Source organism: Podarcis muralis, chromosome 7 (assembly GCF_964188315.1).
Source record: "Podarcis muralis chromosome 7, rPodMur119.hap1.1, whole genome shotgun sequence".
NCBI classification, from domain to species: domain Eukaryota; kingdom Metazoa; phylum Chordata; class Lepidosauria; order Squamata; family Lacertidae; genus Podarcis; species Podarcis muralis.
Window position 1 is genome coordinate 18,066,219 of NC_135661.1, and position 18,459 is coordinate 18,084,677.

At 44.8% G+C, this 18,459-nt stretch overlaps 1 protein-coding gene across 1 annotated transcript in view; it reads right to left on the minus strand.

Annotated features, from left to right (window-relative positions):
• Positions 1 to 18,459, minus strand: part of PLCH2 (phospholipase C eta 2) — a 118,835-nt gene that overhangs the window by 64,107 nt on the left and 36,269 nt on the right. Inside the window, exons 7-10 of the mRNA XM_077931323.1 lie at positions 14,035 to 14,238; positions 13,299 to 13,419; positions 5,640 to 5,811; positions 228 to 335 (exon numbers count right to left, since the gene is read on the minus strand). Of these exons, the coding sequence (XP_077787449.1) occupies positions 228 to 335; positions 5,640 to 5,811; positions 13,299 to 13,419; positions 14,035 to 14,238 (605 nt within the window). The remainder of the gene's footprint in view (positions 1 to 227; positions 336 to 5,639; positions 5,812 to 13,298; positions 13,420 to 14,034; positions 14,239 to 18,459) is intronic.

Below are 18,459 nucleotides of genomic sequence, written 5' to 3' on the forward strand. Positions count from 1 at the left end.
GTAACTTCAAACTCTACAGTTCTATGATTTTAGGGGGTGAAGAACACCCCGCCATAAAAGGGTGGGGTGTTCTTCACAGCTAACTAAGCACCCCACCCCAATTCCTGCAGAAACACCTTTACTCAGCTCAGCTTTAACACTGGTAAATGTTATTCACTAGATCAGTCCCAACTCCACTCTGCACCAACTTTTGCATTAAGGGCCCCCTTCTGCATTGTAATACTTACGTCTCCATTCATCAGTTTACAGTCATCTTCCATCTCATCGGCGCTGTCCTCATCAGACACTTCTCCTTCCTCTACATCTTCGCTAATGTTAGCTGGAAGTTTCTTCCCCTGGGAGGCAAAAGCATAATTAAGCTGCACAGACTAGAAATAAGAATCAATACAAAGTACTGTATTGATGGCATCTTAGCCAAGTGAGCATTAAAAAAAAATCACAGAAAGATACATGCACACATTCATTTTTTGCATTTTTATTCCATTTAAGGAGCTCAGGGTAATACACTCAAATAAGTCCATCTCCCTTATTTCATCTTCACAACAACCCTGTCAAGTAAGCATACCACTGTTTGGGCAGAACATAATTTCTAGCTGCCCCATTTGGGTACCAAAAGAGCAACATCTTCTAATGATGTTTGTGTCATTTTGAAAAGCCAAAACTTCAGCCAAGGCCCAGGTTGCTCTGATACCAATGCCTCAAAATGGAGGAGTCCAAAGCAGGCAGGGTTATATTTATTGACTGATAATCTTCACAGCCACCAAATCCTTTAAAAAAGGGCTGAATGACCTGAGGTGCTGGGTTATCCATTATGAGTGAAGAATCATCCCAGGTACTTATCAGAAGCTCCATCTAAATGAATCGCTTCAAAGATGGGAGAATTTCTTCAAGAGAGTTGCCATTGATCTCTCGCACTTGAAAATTCAATAGTCTATAAATGGCCACCGCCAGGAGCAGACTGGATGAAAATGCTTGGTGAAAGTTAACTGAACAATGTCAAGCTCTGCGTGATACACACAGGTAGTGTAGAGAGCACAGGTGCAGAATCTTGATGTCCTTGAGGCTCCACCTCCCAACCAGCCCCAACCAGCATGGTCAGTGGGCTGAGATGACACACGTTTCAGTCCAGCAATCTGGTGGGCCACATGTCCCATAGTCCTGTCTCTACCAGCCAAAGTGGCTGTGTTCTGCCTCCACTGCCATAGGCAGCAAGCCTCTGAGTATATCCGTGCCTGGGAATCACAAGAGAGTGCTGATACACTCAGCTCCTATAGGCACCTGACTGGCCACTATAGGGACAGATGCTGCACTAGATGGGCCATTGGCCTGATCCAGCAGCCTCTTCTTATGTCCTTATGATGAAAATCCATTCCCAGTAAGGTAAAGGACCGCTGGACGGTTAAGTCCAGTCGAAGGTGACTATGGGGTTGTGGCGCTCATCTTGCTTTCAGGCTGAGGGAGCTGGCATTTGTCTGCAGACAGCTTTCTGGGTCATGGGGCCAGCATGACTAAACCACCTCTGGCGCAATGGAACACTGTGACGGAAGCAAGAGTGCACAGAGATGCCATTTACCTTCCCACTGGAGCGGTACCTATTTATCTACTTGCACTGGCGTGCTTTTGAACTGCTAGGTTGGCAGGAGCTGGGACAGAGCAACAGGAATTCACCCCGTCGCAGGGATTTGAACCGCTGACCTTCCGATTGGCAAGCCCAAAAGGCTCAGTGGTTTAAACCACAGCACCACCCACGTCCTCCCAGTAAGAGTATGCACCGACCACAATATTCATTTTAGACCTCAATTCGGCACTATGGGAAACAGTCCAATTCTGTCTTGGGGGGCTGACCAATTTGATCCAGGTCCAAAAGAAACTAAGTTGTGTGCCTCCCCGTTCACTAAGGGCACTAAGGTGGTGTTATTACGGGGGGTTATTATATTATTATTGTTGTTATTACTACTGCTACTTTAAAAAAGAAAGCTCTAAGTTTTCTGATAACAGCTATAAGTTTGAAGCAAGCTTGTTTTCTCCTGCTCTGGAGCGTAGGACTCAAACCAATGACTTCGAGTTACAAGAAAGGAGATTCCGACTAAACATCAGGGAAAACTATCGGATAGTAAACTATCGGATAGTAAGAGCTGTTCAACAGTGGGAAAGTCTTCCTTGGGAGGTTGTGGACTCTCCTCCTTCCTTGGAGGCTTTTAAGCAGAGGGTGGATGGCCATCGGTCATGGATACTTTAGCTGAGATTCCTGCATTGCAGAGGGTTGGGATGGATGACCCTTGGGGTCCCTTTCCAACACTACAATTCTATGATTCCTTTTGGCACAGTTGGATAACATCTTAAGTCAGAAAAGCCTCTCACAGTGGATAAAGGTAAAGGGACCCCTGACCGTTAGGTCCAGTCGTGACTGACTCTGGGGTTCCGGTGCTCATCTCACTTTATTAGCTGAGGGAGCCGGCGTACAGCTTCCGGGTCATGTGGCCAGCATGACTAAGCTGCTTCTGGTGAACCAGAGCAGTGCATGGAAACACCATTTACCTTCCAGCCAGAGCGGTACCTATTTATCTACTTGCACTTTGATGTGCTTTTGAACCGCTAGGTTGGCAGGAGCAGGGATTGAGCAACGAGAACTCACCCCGTCGCAGGATTTGAACTGCCGACCTTCTGATCGGCAAGTCCTAGGCTCTGTGGTTCAACCCACAGCACCACCCATGGATAAAGACCAACAAATGCCAGACAAACAGCTCCATCAAGTTTGGGGCCAAGACTTTTTTTAAGACTCCAGGCCTTGGCTGTGGGACTCCACAGCATGTAACCAGCAACGCTGACCCTCTGTTGCTGGCCGAATTTTTTTATATGGGGGTGGGGAGGAGCTTCTATAATGTCTGTCAGCAGCTGATTTTACGGTTGAATGCCTGTTAAAAAAATGTTTTGCCCAAAATTGCTGTGAAATATTCAGGTTTGTCAAGTATTTTGATTCAAATGCTCCATATATATTTTTTACTTTGGAAAAAAATAGATAACCATGACTAACAGGGCATAGTTAAGGCTATATAAAAAAGAGAAATTCTCCTCTGTTGGCGTGACAGTGTCACTATGTGCTCAGAATGTCAGAGTGCTTATTAGCCTCTTACGCATGTATCTTGGGGCAACAATATGAATTCCATGTGCATACCCACACTCTCCAAACCAAGGTTCTGCTAAGGTACAGTTCCCAAGATTTTATTTTGCAGGGAGGAGTCATGACAGCTAAAACTTGCGTAAAACTTGATATTGGCAGCAGAGTAGATGTGAAAAAGACCTATGTCTGTACTTTGAGTCTTTGTTTCATACCTTAAAGGCCACAGCCTTCTATTTCAGGGCTAGCTTCTTCCAGGTAACATCACAGCTCATATCAGTCTCAAACAGCCCTCTCACAGTGATGCAAAGCATATAGTGTTTGATAGTTTAGAGACCTTTTGTTTTGCTTCTGCTCTGCATCCAAAAATGTCTTTGGCATTTGTGATGGGTTATTTATTTTACAAATTTATAAACGGCTTCACAGCCAACGTGGTGTACAAGGAGATGAAACAGAAATAATACAACCTCCCCCAAAAGAATGAAAAAACATTCCTACATACTATAAACAATTCCTAGGAATGCACAATTAGTATTTCACAAATGACTGGGTCACAAAACGGGGGGCGTGGGCGTGAATCGTTGATTGCCTAAACATCAGGATGCTGGGCACCAAATTTCAGCTTGTAACTGATTCCAGAGGGCTGGAGCTACGAGACTTAAAAGCCCACTTTCAAGTACAGGCTAAGTGCACCTCTGGGGCATGTGGTATGCTTGGGAAAACAATTGCTAGACACACAGATATGGGGTGAGGTGATCCCATAGGTAACCTCGACTTAAGTTGCTTAGGGTTTTAAATGTTAAAAGCAAAACCCTTGAACTGCACCTAACAGCATAGTTTTAGCTACAGCAGCTGTCCCAATGGAGGTGCTACAGGTATATGATATCAGCAGGACATCCTTGTCAGCAACCTGGCTGCAGCCCTAAATAAAATTTTAAACAACCTCTTTCTTATTAGGATGTCATACACCCCCCCCCCCCAAAAAAAGCCCCAGTACCTTTGGATAACACTGAATGCCATCTTCATTTGCAAGTTCTTGCCCAGATATTATAATTTAATTTAGCTTGTAAACTTACTATAGTAAGCCTGAAGAGACGATGAGACTTATCATTATATCTAAGAGCTTTGGTGCAGAGTGGGTGGGGAATCAGCTGAGATTTATGGGATGGCCAAATTGGTGCTACTGTTGAGAAGATTCCAGTTGAGTCCTAGTTACAGTAGACTAGTGTTCCCCAAACCAGGAATGTTTTGGACTACAATTCCCATCACCCCAATTATTGGTGATGCTGGCTGGCTCTGGTGGGAGTTGTAGCCCAAGATATCTGGGGGGCACCAGGTTGGGGACAGCAGCCAGAGACACCCTTCTGCCCAAAATAGTAAGGAGCTGCAGGAGTGCCTAGACTACCTCAAGCTTCACAAAGCACGCAATCGAATTCACCTCTGCAATGAGGCTGCATTTTAATGTTGTATTTTAATCTTGTTTTTAAGTTGTATTTTAATCAATTGTTTTTATACCTGGTGTTAGCTGCCCTGAGCCCGGTCTTGACTGGGGAGGGCAGGGTATAAATTATTATTATTATTATTATTATTATTATTATTATTAATGGACAAAGTGAACATAGCTGCAAAACCAAATTGGCCCCCATTCTCAGGCACTGGGAATATTTGAGCCAACATTTAGGCTGACCAATAGGGGAAGCGTTTTTCCATTTGATATATTAACAAACTGCCTCCTACACCCCACCACCACCACCACCACCCAAAATGCTGAGGGTACTTCACTTGCTGCCCTCAAATGTCTATCAAAATGTCAGGCAGCTTGCAAAGAGAGTTAAACAATAAGACCAACAACCTTTGCCACCACTCCAGGGGATATTCCATTCAACAACTTCACCAGCTAGCCGTAACTAAAGGATGGAGGCAATGAGGACTGCTTGGCCGGCACGTAGGAGAGTAACGAGAGGGGAAGCTACAACGGCAGCACTTCGACTGGCTCTCCTGAGGCTAACTTCACAAGCTTCATGCTACATGCCATTAGAGTTTGATTGATGTTAGGAGGATTCCGGAGAGACACTGGCAGTTCAGGCACAGTCAACCATGGTTATTCATTTAGACACACACAAACCTTTGCTGGGTCTACACTGGCTGCGGCCACAGCAAAGAGGAGCGGCCGAGGCACACACTGTGAATCTTAAAATTCGGAATAGTCTCGGGCTGGAAGATGGCTTCCATTCACACACAGACATTGGAACAAATCTAAGCGAAAAGCATGTCTCTGTGTATGTACATATAGTAATAGTCACATAGCCAGTGTTGCTGAAGAATTCTAAGAAACCAAAAAAATCAGAGCAGTTTTGAAAGGTTCAACCCACCACCTTGATTCAAAATGGTTTGTAATTGTATCCAAACTTGCTCCTTAGTCCCAGGAACCATAATGCAAAACGTGGTTATTTTATCTTAATATAGCGTATAGCTGACAGACAAACCAACAGCTTCCCAAAATATATAGTAGACATCTTACCTTGACCAATATTTTCCCTTTCAGACTTTCTGGGGAAGGCAGTTTTGTGGGATCTTCATTGCTCACGGAAGACAGGTCCAGTTTGTCCCCCAGGATTTCAATAAGATACTGGGCCATCTTCTTCTGCTGCCCCACGCTGCAGTGATTCTCGATTGACAAAATGACAGGGTACCTTTGGAGGAGGAGAGCAAAGCCACACAAGGAGAAAATGGTTCAGTTGCGCACCCAAAGTTTTTTTCTGTAATCACTTGCTGTTCTGCAGATGTACAGCCACATTTCTGGTTCCAGTCCCAAAATGCCAAACACAAGGGAGTTCTCGGTTTGCACCCATGAAGATACCAAAAATGGTGGTCACTAAGTCCAGGGAAAGCCAATGTGATACCCTCTGGATGTTGTTGGGTTACAACTCTCATTCATCCCAAATAGCAATAGCCAGTGGTCAGGGATGATGCGAGTTGGAAGTCAAACAGCATCTAGAGAGCACCGTGTGGACTATCCCTGGCTTAGTAGGTCAGAATTTCATGTTTTCCTTGATATAAAAGCCACTTCCAAGCTTCTGTTCAATGACAAGGTTTCAAATGCCAATTGGTTGGCCACTGTGGGAACGGGATGCTGGACCAGATGGTGCCATTGGTAAGATTTAACAGGAATTTTCTTGTGTTGTTTGGTCATTTCCTGCTTTTGAGGGAGGAGACATGGATGTAGAGTAAAATCCAGTATGATTGAGAGAAGGCAATGTGCCTGGATCCCAACCACTGGAGGCTGGTACGTTAGGGAGAATGGGGCATTGCTCCACCAACCTGTCTGCCTCCATACTTATAAGCAGTCCAGGGGGTGGCACTGCCTGTCGATTTCCTCTTCCACAGTCTCGGTGTTGCTTCTTATGGAACTCAGCAGGGAGGAGGAATTGACTGTGGCGCCACCTACTGCTGGGCTCCTTGCCTTCCAACCTACCAGTATGAATGGCCAAGCTGGATAAAAGGCAAACGGAAGCCTCCTCTGTGCAGTGCACCCTAGCAGTCATCTCCATCTCCTTGAGTACCCTTCTTACCTCCTAAGAGTTAAAAGAGTTGGTACTACTGGATAATGGATCACATAAACAAAGCAATCAACAGGTTCCTTTTACTTCCAGTGCCCATCATTATCTCCAAACCTGAGCCAGTTTATTGTATGCAGCTTGTTGGCAGGCTCTGAGACCACCCTGAATATCCCTTAATTATCACGTTTATGATAGCGGCAAGCCTTGTGGCTTGTCCTCCTCCGCTCTCCTGTTTTGCTTAAATGTAAAAAAAAAAAAAAGGCAAAAAAATGCTCTTGCAAATAAAGGACTCTCAGAGTATTCAGAGGCGATAAAAACCTGAGATAGCATCTCATAAATAAGGCTGTGGCTGGGGAAAGAGCTGAAAATACTGCCCAATTTATTCCCTGCACAGGCATCCAGGCTGCTTATGATCAGCCACCAGGCTACTTAAACAGAAAAGGAACAGAAGGGCCTGCCTGAATTTAGCACACTCTGTGACTGTTTTCTGCTCACCACTTTCTTCGTAAATGTGCACTTGGGTCGTTTTGCTCACTTGAGCTGAATGCATGCATTGTTATTTGCACTACTGTCCTGAGAATTGTCTATTAGGGCTGCAGGCAGGCAGTGGTAAGGGCCAAGTGAAGACGTCCTCTTCCCCACCCCTTGCTATTTCACTGTCCCATTCACATACCCTCCCCGCAACATTTCTCTGATGGAAATAGGGACGTCCCATTCCATAATGATAATTTCACTATTTATGCCTCACACATCTTATTGGGTGGCCCCAGCCACTCTGGGCAGCTTCAAATATATATAAAAACACCATTAAACATTAAAAGAATGGAAATAGGGATGTCCCATTCCATAATGATAATTTCACTATATATGCCTCACACATCTTATTGAGTGGCCCCAGCCACTCTGGGCAGCTTCAAACATATATAAAAACACCATTAAACATTAAACATTTTTAAAAACCACAAAAAAACTTCCCTATACAGCAGTACCTCGGGTTAAGTACTTAATTCGTTCCGGAGGTCTGTACTTAACCTGAAACTGTTCTTAACCTGAAGCACCACTTTAGCTAATGGGGCCTCCTGCTGCTGCTGCGCCGTCGGAGCACAATTTCTGTTCTCATCCTGAAGCAAAGTTCTTAACCTGAAGCACTATTTCTGAGTTAGCGGAGTCTGTAAGCTGAAGCGTATGTAAGCTGAAGCGTATGTAACCCGAGATACCACTGTACAGGATTGCCTTGAGACGGCTCAGGGTTTCAGATAACTCCATACCCTCCAACATTTCTCCAGTGAAAATAGGGACATTCTAAGGAAAAGTAGGACATTCCGGGATCAAATCAGAAACTTGGACGGCTTCTCTAAATCAGGAACGTCCCTGGAAAATAGGGACGCTTCGAGGGTTTGCATTCAAAGGTGACAAAATGGGATTCTAGCCGCATGGCCAGTAGGAAGGGCAGCTCTACCCCTGGTGCTGGCAAAGTTTATCACATCAGCTAGCAGATGCCATTTTGTTTTCCCAGACTGCCCACAGACATAGGTTTGTATCCAACCAAGTCTCAATGGGCCAGATAATGAGTCTAGTTCATTAAATTCAATGTTCATTAGTCATGTTCATTAACTTTGATTAGAACTAGTGCTGGATACAACTCATTGTGAGGACAAAATGGCCGCTCCCAGTGCAGGCAGCTCCCCAGAGTGCCCTGGAAAAACACTGACCTCAGCATTGGGGGGGGGGGGCAGATAGCAGTGGTTAGCCTCTGACTACCACTGTTGCTAAACAGGCAGCAGCAACCAAAAAGAGGGGAGGGCAAAAAATTATCTCCACCGCCAGCATTCTGAACTTTTAAGATAATTTCTTTCACCTCCTGCAGATTTCAGCCAGAAGTAAAAAACCTTCAGACTTTCAGCTTGACCCTAGTGGGTACTGTGTATGTGCTAAACATTTTCGCATTTCCAAGCCAAGAAATACCCTGAACTTCACATTAGGTATAAATTATGCAAAGTGAGAGAAATTTGGGAAGTGCTTTTCTTTTGCATAATTGAGTCTGGTTTCACCAGTTATGGAGAGAAGCCCTGCTCCCTGAACTCAGCAAATTGTACTTGGGCTCTTAGATTCCACCAGTTTATGCTACCACACAATGTGCCAAGGGCATTTTCAGAAAAGAAAATTGACAGATTTGCCTGTCCCTAGCCCACAGATCATAGTTTGAGAACTTCCAAGAAAGAATGGGATGTATACAACTAAGTTCTACTCGGAATAGATTCACGGACATTAACGGACCTGAGTTAGTCATCTCCATTAATTCCAAAGGGTCTGCTCTGAGTAGGACTAAGCAATGGCTACAACCCAGGGTTGGGGGACAGGGGGTTGACTGTTTAACCTGAGAATTCTGCTGGTGTTTATATTTAGAAATATAAGCCACAAACACAGAGAGAGAAAGCCACAGTCTCCCGCCGGGGAAGATTCATTAACCGGGTCTAACATCGCTGGCACCACACTGTAAAGGACAGACTTTACAAGCCAATCAATCAATCTCCTGGCTCTCTTTGGGGTTTCAGTATCTATTTTTGGATTCTCTGAGCTTAGGCACTGAAAGCGCTCCATATGGCTTGGAGCTCATCATACGGCTTTGAGAGGAAAAGTGGATTCAAGGTGAGACGATGGAAAGGCAATTCCACACCAGTTGCCCAGCGCAGGCTGTTACTGGTTATCATCTCCACTAAATTGGCCATGCCCGACTAAGCCTGCTATGTCCATACTGCGTGCTATGCACAAGGTAACAAAAATAAATAGAGGTGGGGGTTTTTGGCCAAAAGGCATGGGGCTCGGTACCTGTCTCAGCTCTGTTTACCTTCTTCACAATCACATCATGATGCATATAAAACACTAAGAAGATGCCACTTTAAACAGTCATGGCTTCTCCCCCCCCCCCCCAAAAAAAAATAATATAAAGAATTCTGGGAGTTGTTGTTTGTTAAGGGCGCTGAGTGATGTCCGGAGACCTCCAATTTCCTTCATGGAGCTACAATTCTCAGAGTGGTTTAACTGTCAACACCTCTTCACAGGGAACGTGGCCTGAGGCTGTGCACATTAGTAGCTTGGAACACAGCTAGGTCATTCATTTTTCTCAATTTGGATTGGAGCTGGTTTGGGGGTGGGGGAATGCAACAAAATGCAGCATTTCATAAGAAAACAATAGGATAGACACAGGATAGATATGGGTTGCAGCTAATGCTGTATGTGCATCACTTTCAAAACCAGAGATGGGTGGGCACTGGGTGCAGAATTAACAGGAGTGTGTACACAGGGTAAGTGAGACAGATGCCTGTTCGGACATCCACTGAGAAGATACAGTGGGAGGAACCGAGCTGTGTATGCTATCTTCGCAATCTTCCACTGATATCTGGCAGCGTCAGGGCTCCCTCAGCATGAAATTGTGCATTTAGTGTGGCGGCAACGGTACCAGAGTTATTGAACTCTCTCCCTAGTGAAATCAAGTTGGTATAATCCACAGAGCTTCAGGCATCAACTAAAGACCTGTCATTTCACCAAGCCTTCTTCAGAAAATGATTTATAGTTTTTATAGCCTTCTTGGCAGATCAACCGTTTTTAACGTTTCTGCTTGTTTAATGTATTCTGCTTGAATTTTCTTGCTTCTAGACTGTCGCTACGGTTGAGTTGGGATACCAGTCGCATGCAAGCACATTTGGGGCCCCACTATTATTAACCGATTGGGAAAGCGCAACAAAGCCACTTCCCCCAAAAGATCAGATTTTTTGCATGGGGGAAAGTGAGGGGAAATGTTCTGGAAAGCATGAGAAAGCACATGTGTTGATGCAACGTCAAATAACCTCCGCATAAACAAATCAGGGCAAATGCTCACTAAATAGCCAATGTTATCTAGTCTCTCTGCAAATAAATCAAAATGGATGCTCAACAAACAGCTGCAACTACGTACCTCTTTTTATGCTCTTTTGGTTTAAACTGAAATTCTGTGCAATGCATAGGTATGTTTTATATGTTTGTGCTATGGAAATTAGTAATAGTGCTAATAATTTTGGATTACCCTACACTCCTCTTCCTTGCTCCTTCCAGCTACAGCCTCATCCTTATCTCTGAACGCAACCACGACTTACTTCTGAGTCATATGCATTCAGGATTGCACTGACAGTATGCCTTCACTATGAAATTTAGACTTGTTTTGTAACAGTTCTGACTGCCACAGCTTCCCATCTCCCAAAGAATTCGCGCAGCACATCGTTAAAAACAGTATATACTTTAGATAGTTTGAAACAGCAAATTCATGGGGGATAAGGTTCTCAGTTGCAACTAGTCACAACACAGAATCTCCAGGTTCAGATGCAGTCTACCTCTGAATACTAGTTGATTTGGAGTGGGACAGCAGGAAGGTTCAGAAGTTCTGAACAGTCTGCTTACAGGCTCCTTATTGGGTTAACCACTGTGGGGAAACAGGACGCTTAGCTAGATAGGCAGTAGCATCTGATCCAGCAGGGCAGCTGGGGCACTGCCCCATCAACCTCAGTGTCCTCACCCAGCCCCAGAGAATGGCACTGCTTGTCTGCTTCCTCTTCCTCAGTCTCAGCGTTTTAAAACTCAGCAAGGAGGACGATGGTGGCAAAACTAGAATGCCTGTCATTGGAAGTGGCTCCACCTACTGTTGGCCTCCTGCCTTACATCCTAGGAGTCTCAACTATAGATAGGGTTACAGACAGATTTTCTTGTGTTCCTAATTCTCAGGGCTTTTTTTCCCCCAGCTGGAACTCACCAGAGCTCAGTTCCAGCACCTCTCAGGTGGGCGCCACTGCCATTCTAAAAGAACGAGGGAGGCATTCATGGTGAGTTCTGGCTCCTCTTTTTCTAGAAAAATAGCACTTCTAATTCTGTGCATTGTAGTCCAGTGAGGGTACTACAAATACCGTTAAGATATCCTGAGCCCTTCTGGCTTGCACAGTGAGAGGAGACGGAACTGCTGTCACAGCTTTAAGTTTGCAGAATCAAAGCACAGAAAGAGGAAAGTCACATAAAAGAGCTTATCCACACACTCTTGAAGTCACTGCAAAAGCACTGGCTGCAGGAACTTACCTTGACACAGAAACCCATTATTCTCAGACAAACAGGACAAGTTAAAATAAAAATAAAAAATCTGGAAGGCATCCCTGCCCCACTTTCTCTCTCTGATTATCTGAGTGACTCTAGATTCAGAAGCAGCAAATCTCATCCCATCTGAGCAGGATGAATTTCCGCCATCTGGATAATGGCACTTTCGGACTTTCTGTCTCCTGCCTAACAAAATACCCTGTAGTCTGGAGGCCAAGCAGCTGGGTTGTCAGCTACCTGCTAATAAGCAGTCATGTTTTCAGTGGAGCTTGCCTGTCACTGGTCCATTATGTCAAACACCAATATCCTCCACCAATATGCTCCATCAATATCCCCCTGGCCTGCCTTCTTACTTACAAACAGAGGGAGCTGAACTAAAACTCCCATCAACCCCTGATCATTAGCCTTGCTGGCTAAGACTGATGGGAATTGTACTCCAGCAGAATCTGGGGTGCTGCATGTCCCCCATCCCCATGATCGCATTAGGCCAAGCTTTCCTGAGACTTTTTTCAAAGAGCAAGGGGAACAGCAGCGATAGGCTGGTCTTGAAATTGCCTCCCCCTGTGCTTCTTGGGGTCCTTCCGAGAGTTAGCTAAGAAAGCTCAGGAAGACCAAACCTAGGACTCAGCTACACAGCTGCAAATAAAATGTTTCGAATGTGTTGTAAAGTGCAGGATACAAATGTGACACTAGATGGCGACAGTGAGCTATGCAAAATCCAATGTATTTTTCAAAACGTATTAAAATAAAGCATCTTCACAGTGTTTTTTTTTAAAAAAATATGTGTGTAGATTCCACCCTAGAAGGCCCCTTCCCCTTTTGCATGCAAATTTAAGCTTGGGAAGATGAAGCCTGGGGAGATGTGCCAATAGCCCGTACGACATCATCTTTTGTATGCCAATTTGCCCTTCAGGGGAGGGCTGGCTGATGACAACAAAGGCCTTTTAGGCCTCACCTTTATGGCTCAGATCCATTGCTGCTGGTATCCACGGGAACGGTAATTTCTGGTGTCTCCCAACTTGATTTATTTAACTCAGAAGCTTTGGTAACTACAATTGCCATGCATCCCATGGGCTTTAAGGATAATGGCTATGCATACAGGCTGTAAAGATAATGCCTACAGGAATCTAGTGTTGCCCAACTAACCCTCTTCCACCACTGGTTCCTTAATTCGCAGGGATAAGTCTACTAGAGGATGTGGGGGGGGGATGAGCAAGGAAAGTTAGATTGGGGGCAGGAGAGAGAGACAATATGGGACCAGACTTTAATATAAAGACCTGAGGTAGACAGTGGGCTTGGCTCTTAATAAAACTTAGAAACTCCAAACCAGATTTCCATACACTTGCATCTCCCAACACGGTAGCCTGTCCTCTCCCAGAACTCCCCCTCATCACATCAAGATACAAATACAAAATAGATGAATCATTCCAGTGTACAATGATGACAGTTGATCTTCCCCTTGGTACACCCAATTCTTAAAATATAGCACGCACACGGATACCTACTCGCTCTTGACGAAGGCATATTTGTTTATGGTCTCAATCACATCTTTAAAAAGGATCTTGGAGGTGAGGGTGTAGCCATGGTGGACGATAGGCTCACCGTCTGGCCCATCCCAGCAGTCAACTGCAAAGGGGAAGAACAAAAACAGGTGGTTTAGATTTAAGGGGGGAGGGTTGTAATAAATCCATTAGCATGGTGAATGTTGTAATATCTGAATGTTGTAATATCTCTTAGACCAGCTATGATGGTAAGCTCCTAACTCAGGCATAGGCAAACTCCAGCCCTCCAGATGTTTGGGACTACAATTCCCATCATCCCTGACCACCGGTCCTGTTAGCTAGGGATGATGGGAATTGTAGTTCCAAACATCTGGAGGGCCAGAGTTTGCCCATGCCTGTCCTAATTGGTCACCTTTGTTCTTCTGAGGCTGTGATTTTCCATTTTTTAATATTTTGTACTTTCTTTAATGGTTGCTTGGCCGTATTAAATTTTTGACAGATTTCTCTCTGAAACTCTGGAGAGTTGCTGCCATCAGTGAAGGTAATACTGAGCTACACAGGCCAATAGTATATTTAAACCAAAACAAAAAACCTGCTATGGTGGACGAACATCTCCTCTTGTAAGGATGATGATGGGTAGAAACGAGAATCTATGGAACACATAAATGATTCCACAGTTGAGTTGTTGTTGTTTTAACAAAAGGAGATGGGCAATGGTGTGTGTGCTTTTGGTCCTTACCTTCAACGCAACGACACCCAGACTGCAGAACCCAAGAGTACATGTCAACCCTGGACTGAGACATCAGCTGGTCCCCCATGAGGTAGGTGTTATGAGAGGAGGTGATGAAGTAGTGACTCAAAGGGCAAGTCATGTCCTGGTTGACTTGGTAGTGCTCTGGGTTGAAGATATCCCCAGCCGGGCTGCGCATGTAGTTGGTGAACCCTATGGAAGGAAAATCACGTAGGCTTGATTAATGATGCAATTAACTTGCCAGTGGGGGATAATTGTTAGAGGGTTGGGTAAGGCCTAGGGAGGCCTGGGTCTAAATCCCCACTCCTATGCCTGTAGTGTTCCATGCAGGAAAATAAGTCAGCATTCCTAACCCTTTCTCTGGCTCGCCCACAGTCATGCTGAAGATATGTATTTTAATAATCAGTTGCATTTTAGGGGCAGCAGCACTGCAAGTAAGTCCCATCTTCAATAACACCACCATGGGGTGCGGAGCTATCCTTCTTTTCCAAGCAGAGGCTGGGTGAACCACCTGCTAGGGCTGTTGTAGCAGCAGATTCCCTGCACTGAACTATTTATTTATTTGTGTGACTTCTAAACTGACCTTGGGACGTGGGTGGCGCTGTGGGTTAAACCACAGAGCCTAGGACTTGCTGATCAGAAGGTCGGTGGTTCGAATCCCCGCGACGGGGTGAGCACGTCAAAGTGCAAATAGATATTAAAATTTTATCCAAAATGTATAATTTGCTGCTAGAGTGGAATCTGATAGATGAGGAAGTAAAGTCGGTGATGATACACTGGGCAAGGGACATTGGTTATAACATATATTACGAAGAGTGGGAGAAATTATGGGAAAAAAATATCAAATTTACTGCATGTATAACGTTGAAGGAAAACCTAATGAAGATGTTTTATCGTTGGTATATAACCCCTGCTAAATTAGCAAAAATGTATAAAACATGTAATAAATGCTGGAAATGCAGGGAAAGGGAGGGAACCTTCTTCCACATGTGGTGGGATTGCAAAAAGGTCAGAGGTTTTTGGGAAAATATCTATACTGAAATGAAAAAAATCTTAAGGTGTACTTTCGGAAAAAAACCAGAGGTCTTTTTGTTAGGTTTATCAGGCAAGGAGATAAAGAACAAAGATTGCAAATTTTTCCAATACGCAACAACAGCAGCAAGAGTCCTACTAGCCCAAAACTGGAAACAACAGAAAATACCGACAATTGAGGAATGGAGAGAGAAATTAATAGATTATGCGGAGTTAGATAGATTGACAGGGAAAATTAGATATTTAAGAGACCAAAGGTTCATAGAGGATTGGGGGAAATTCGTGGAATATCTGGATAATATAAGTGAGGGACGATTAATGCTAGTAGGTTTTAAAAGAGCTCTGTGATATCAGTAAGAATATTGTCAAAAGAGAAATGGTAGAAAGGACTTAAATAATGTCAATAGATAGCAGTATATGCGAATATTTTGGAAAGACTACGGTGGATTCGCGGAGAGGCTGAAGGAAGTTCTAAAGAATGAAATCGATGAAAATATGATGTAGACCGTTTAAGTGTTTTTTGTTATGCTTTAAATGAATAAAAATCATGCATGAAAAAAACAAAAACAAAGTGCAAATAGATAGATAGGTACCGCTCCGGCGGGAAGGTAAATGGCATTTCCGTGCGCTGCTCTGGCTCGCCAGAAGCGGCTTAGTCATGCTGGCCACATGACCTGGAAGCTGTACGCCAGCTCCCTTGGCCAATAAAGCGAGATGAGTGCCGCAACCTCAGAATTGGCTACGATTGTACCTAATGGTCAGGGGTCCCTTTACCTTTACCTTTAAACTGACCTTTGTCAAAATAGATCCCAGGATGGTTTACAAACATCGATCAATAAAACACAATTAAAATTATAGACTAGATTATTCTTATTATTCTATGATTAGATGATATTGTTTTTTAAAAAATCCTGGAAGGTAAAATTATTTTTTCTCTGAGCAACTCTGTCTGAAAATTAGCAGGCAATCTCAGAGATAATTTCTCTAGAAAACTGCTTGGTTTGGGGGTGGGTCATAGACATTTAGGATCAACGCATTCCTTACAAGGTACTTTAAACTAATTTTGCACAAATGCACCCCAATCTGATTCTTATTTGGCAGGGGAACAGCCAAAATTAATTAAGGTGACATCCACAGGGCATCCATAAATTAATCTCAGCAGGAGGAGTGCTACCTTGGCCCCGCAACCATGGGTTGAAATTTGTGGGTGCCCAGCCCCTTCATGGGCAATTTTGCGAGTGCTCGGGCAACCAGGGAGTTGGCACCTATGCTAAGCAGATTAATTTGGAGATACTTTGGGGGGGGGGGTTCCCTCCTAAAGAGTTGAGCAGTGCTTGGTTGAGAGATCACCCATATATTGGATATGCATGCATTCCGCTACTAACTTAGCTAAAGCACACTTTGTTGGTACTGTTTCCCCAAACCTGAAAACCCCGTTTGACGAGAGCCAATGGTACAACAAGCAAATGTGCATATACACCATGGGAAGTAATGCCTCTCTCAATAGGAGCAAGCTAGGATGTTGCTTCAGCAGTGGTCTAGAGCAGCATCCCCAACCTTTGGCCCTCCAGATGTTTTGGACTACCATTCCCATCATCCCTGACTACTGGTCCTGTTACCTAGGGATCATGAGAGTTGTAGGCCAAAACATCTGGAGGGCCACAGGTTGGGGATGCCTGGCCTAGAGGCCCATGAGGGCTGAAGTTGGTTGGTGTTTGTGGCTCCACCCCCCTCTGAGGAAGACTCTTGGGACTTTTAAAGGGCCCATGCCATATTCCTCAAGTCCTGGCTATGGTGGGGCTGGAGAGTCTCTTGCTCGGTCTAGATGTAAAGGGATAGGAAAGTGGTGCCCCTTGAGCTGTCAAAAGTTTCAAGGAGGCATCTTCAGAACTGCAAGTTGGGAGGGCTAGTGCCACAGGTTATGCAGGTGAATGTATTGTTGGCCCATGAGGTTCCCCCTCCCATAGAAGTGGTTCCCCTTCCTTCTTTATCTTCAGATACCACCTCTGACAGCATGAGCCTGCTTCCTAGGGTGATAGGTAAAGGTAAAGGGACCCCTGACCATTAGGTCCAGTCGTGACCAACTCTGGGGTTGCGGCGCTCATCTCACTTTATCGGCTGAGGGAGCTGGCATTTGTCCGCAGACAGCTTGCGAGTCATGTGGCCAGCATGACCAAGCTGCTTCTGGCGAACCAGAGCAGTGCACAAAAACGCCGTTTATCTTCCCGCTGGAGTGGTACCTATTTATTTACTTGCACTTTGATGTGCTTTCAAACTGCTAGGTTGGCAGGAGCAGGGACTGAGCAACTGGAGCTCACCCTGTCACGGGGATTCAAACTGCCGACCTTCTGATCGGCAAGTCCTAGGCTCTGTGGTTTAACCCACAGCGCCACCCACGTCCCTATTCCTAGGGTGATAACACCCCCCAAAATCCATTGCACTAACCACTGCATTTTCGTTTTCCTGCAAGTTCCTTTCTTCAATGAGCTGGGGGTGGGGAATCAATCCTTTGTCCAAAGGGCTCCCACATTTTCCCACAGGAGTTTAGACCTGGCTCTATCCCACACACGGAGGTTATTCTGCTAGGGCCAGGTGCGTCACAGGCAAAGTAACCAAAATGCTCTATATTAAGGGACGATCAAGCATTCTGTTTAGAAAAATAATCTGTATGATCAAACACACCTTCTGCACATTCCCTGACATTTGAGCTAGCCAGGTCCATGGAGAATTAATTAAGCCGTGAAAGCCTGCCTCGAGAACTGAGCTGGGATAAGAAAGGCTACTTATGAGAGGGAGGAAAGTAACTCAAGTCTGCTTTTAGCAACTGAAACTTTCCCTCGGCTCATTCAGCAACCTTTCAAACAAACAGTCCCACCTGGGGCGACAGATGCAGATTTCGATCAGGCAAATCCTCTCCAGACCAGTTACACACGTTGAAAGCTCCCCACCCCCCCCCCCAGCCCCCAATGTGGTTTCTCAGACCCACGGGAAAACCAGGCTTAAGGTTTTAAAAACCTTCCATTGGGTCCTCCTAACGATTTGCTGTTGGCTTTTCTTTTTCAGCTGGGTGATCTGCACCTTCTGTGTCTCACCCACTCTACTTGGTTTATATATTTTCTAATCTCCCCCAACAGCATTTTGCTGTTTTGACTTTGTGTCTGCTCTTGGGCTGTGTGACAGCTTTGTCAATTTTTGTTGCTATAGACTTCCTAGCAACCGAGCTTGAAGAGCAAAGCTATTCAACTTGGATGTCTGAAGTTTGTGTGTGTGTGTGCGTGCCTGTCTTCAGGCATGTCACCAATACCAGTACATTGAGCTTATTTAGCAGCTGAGCTTTAGGTTTCATGGTTTCTGTTATCATTAAGGATATATGAGTCTCAC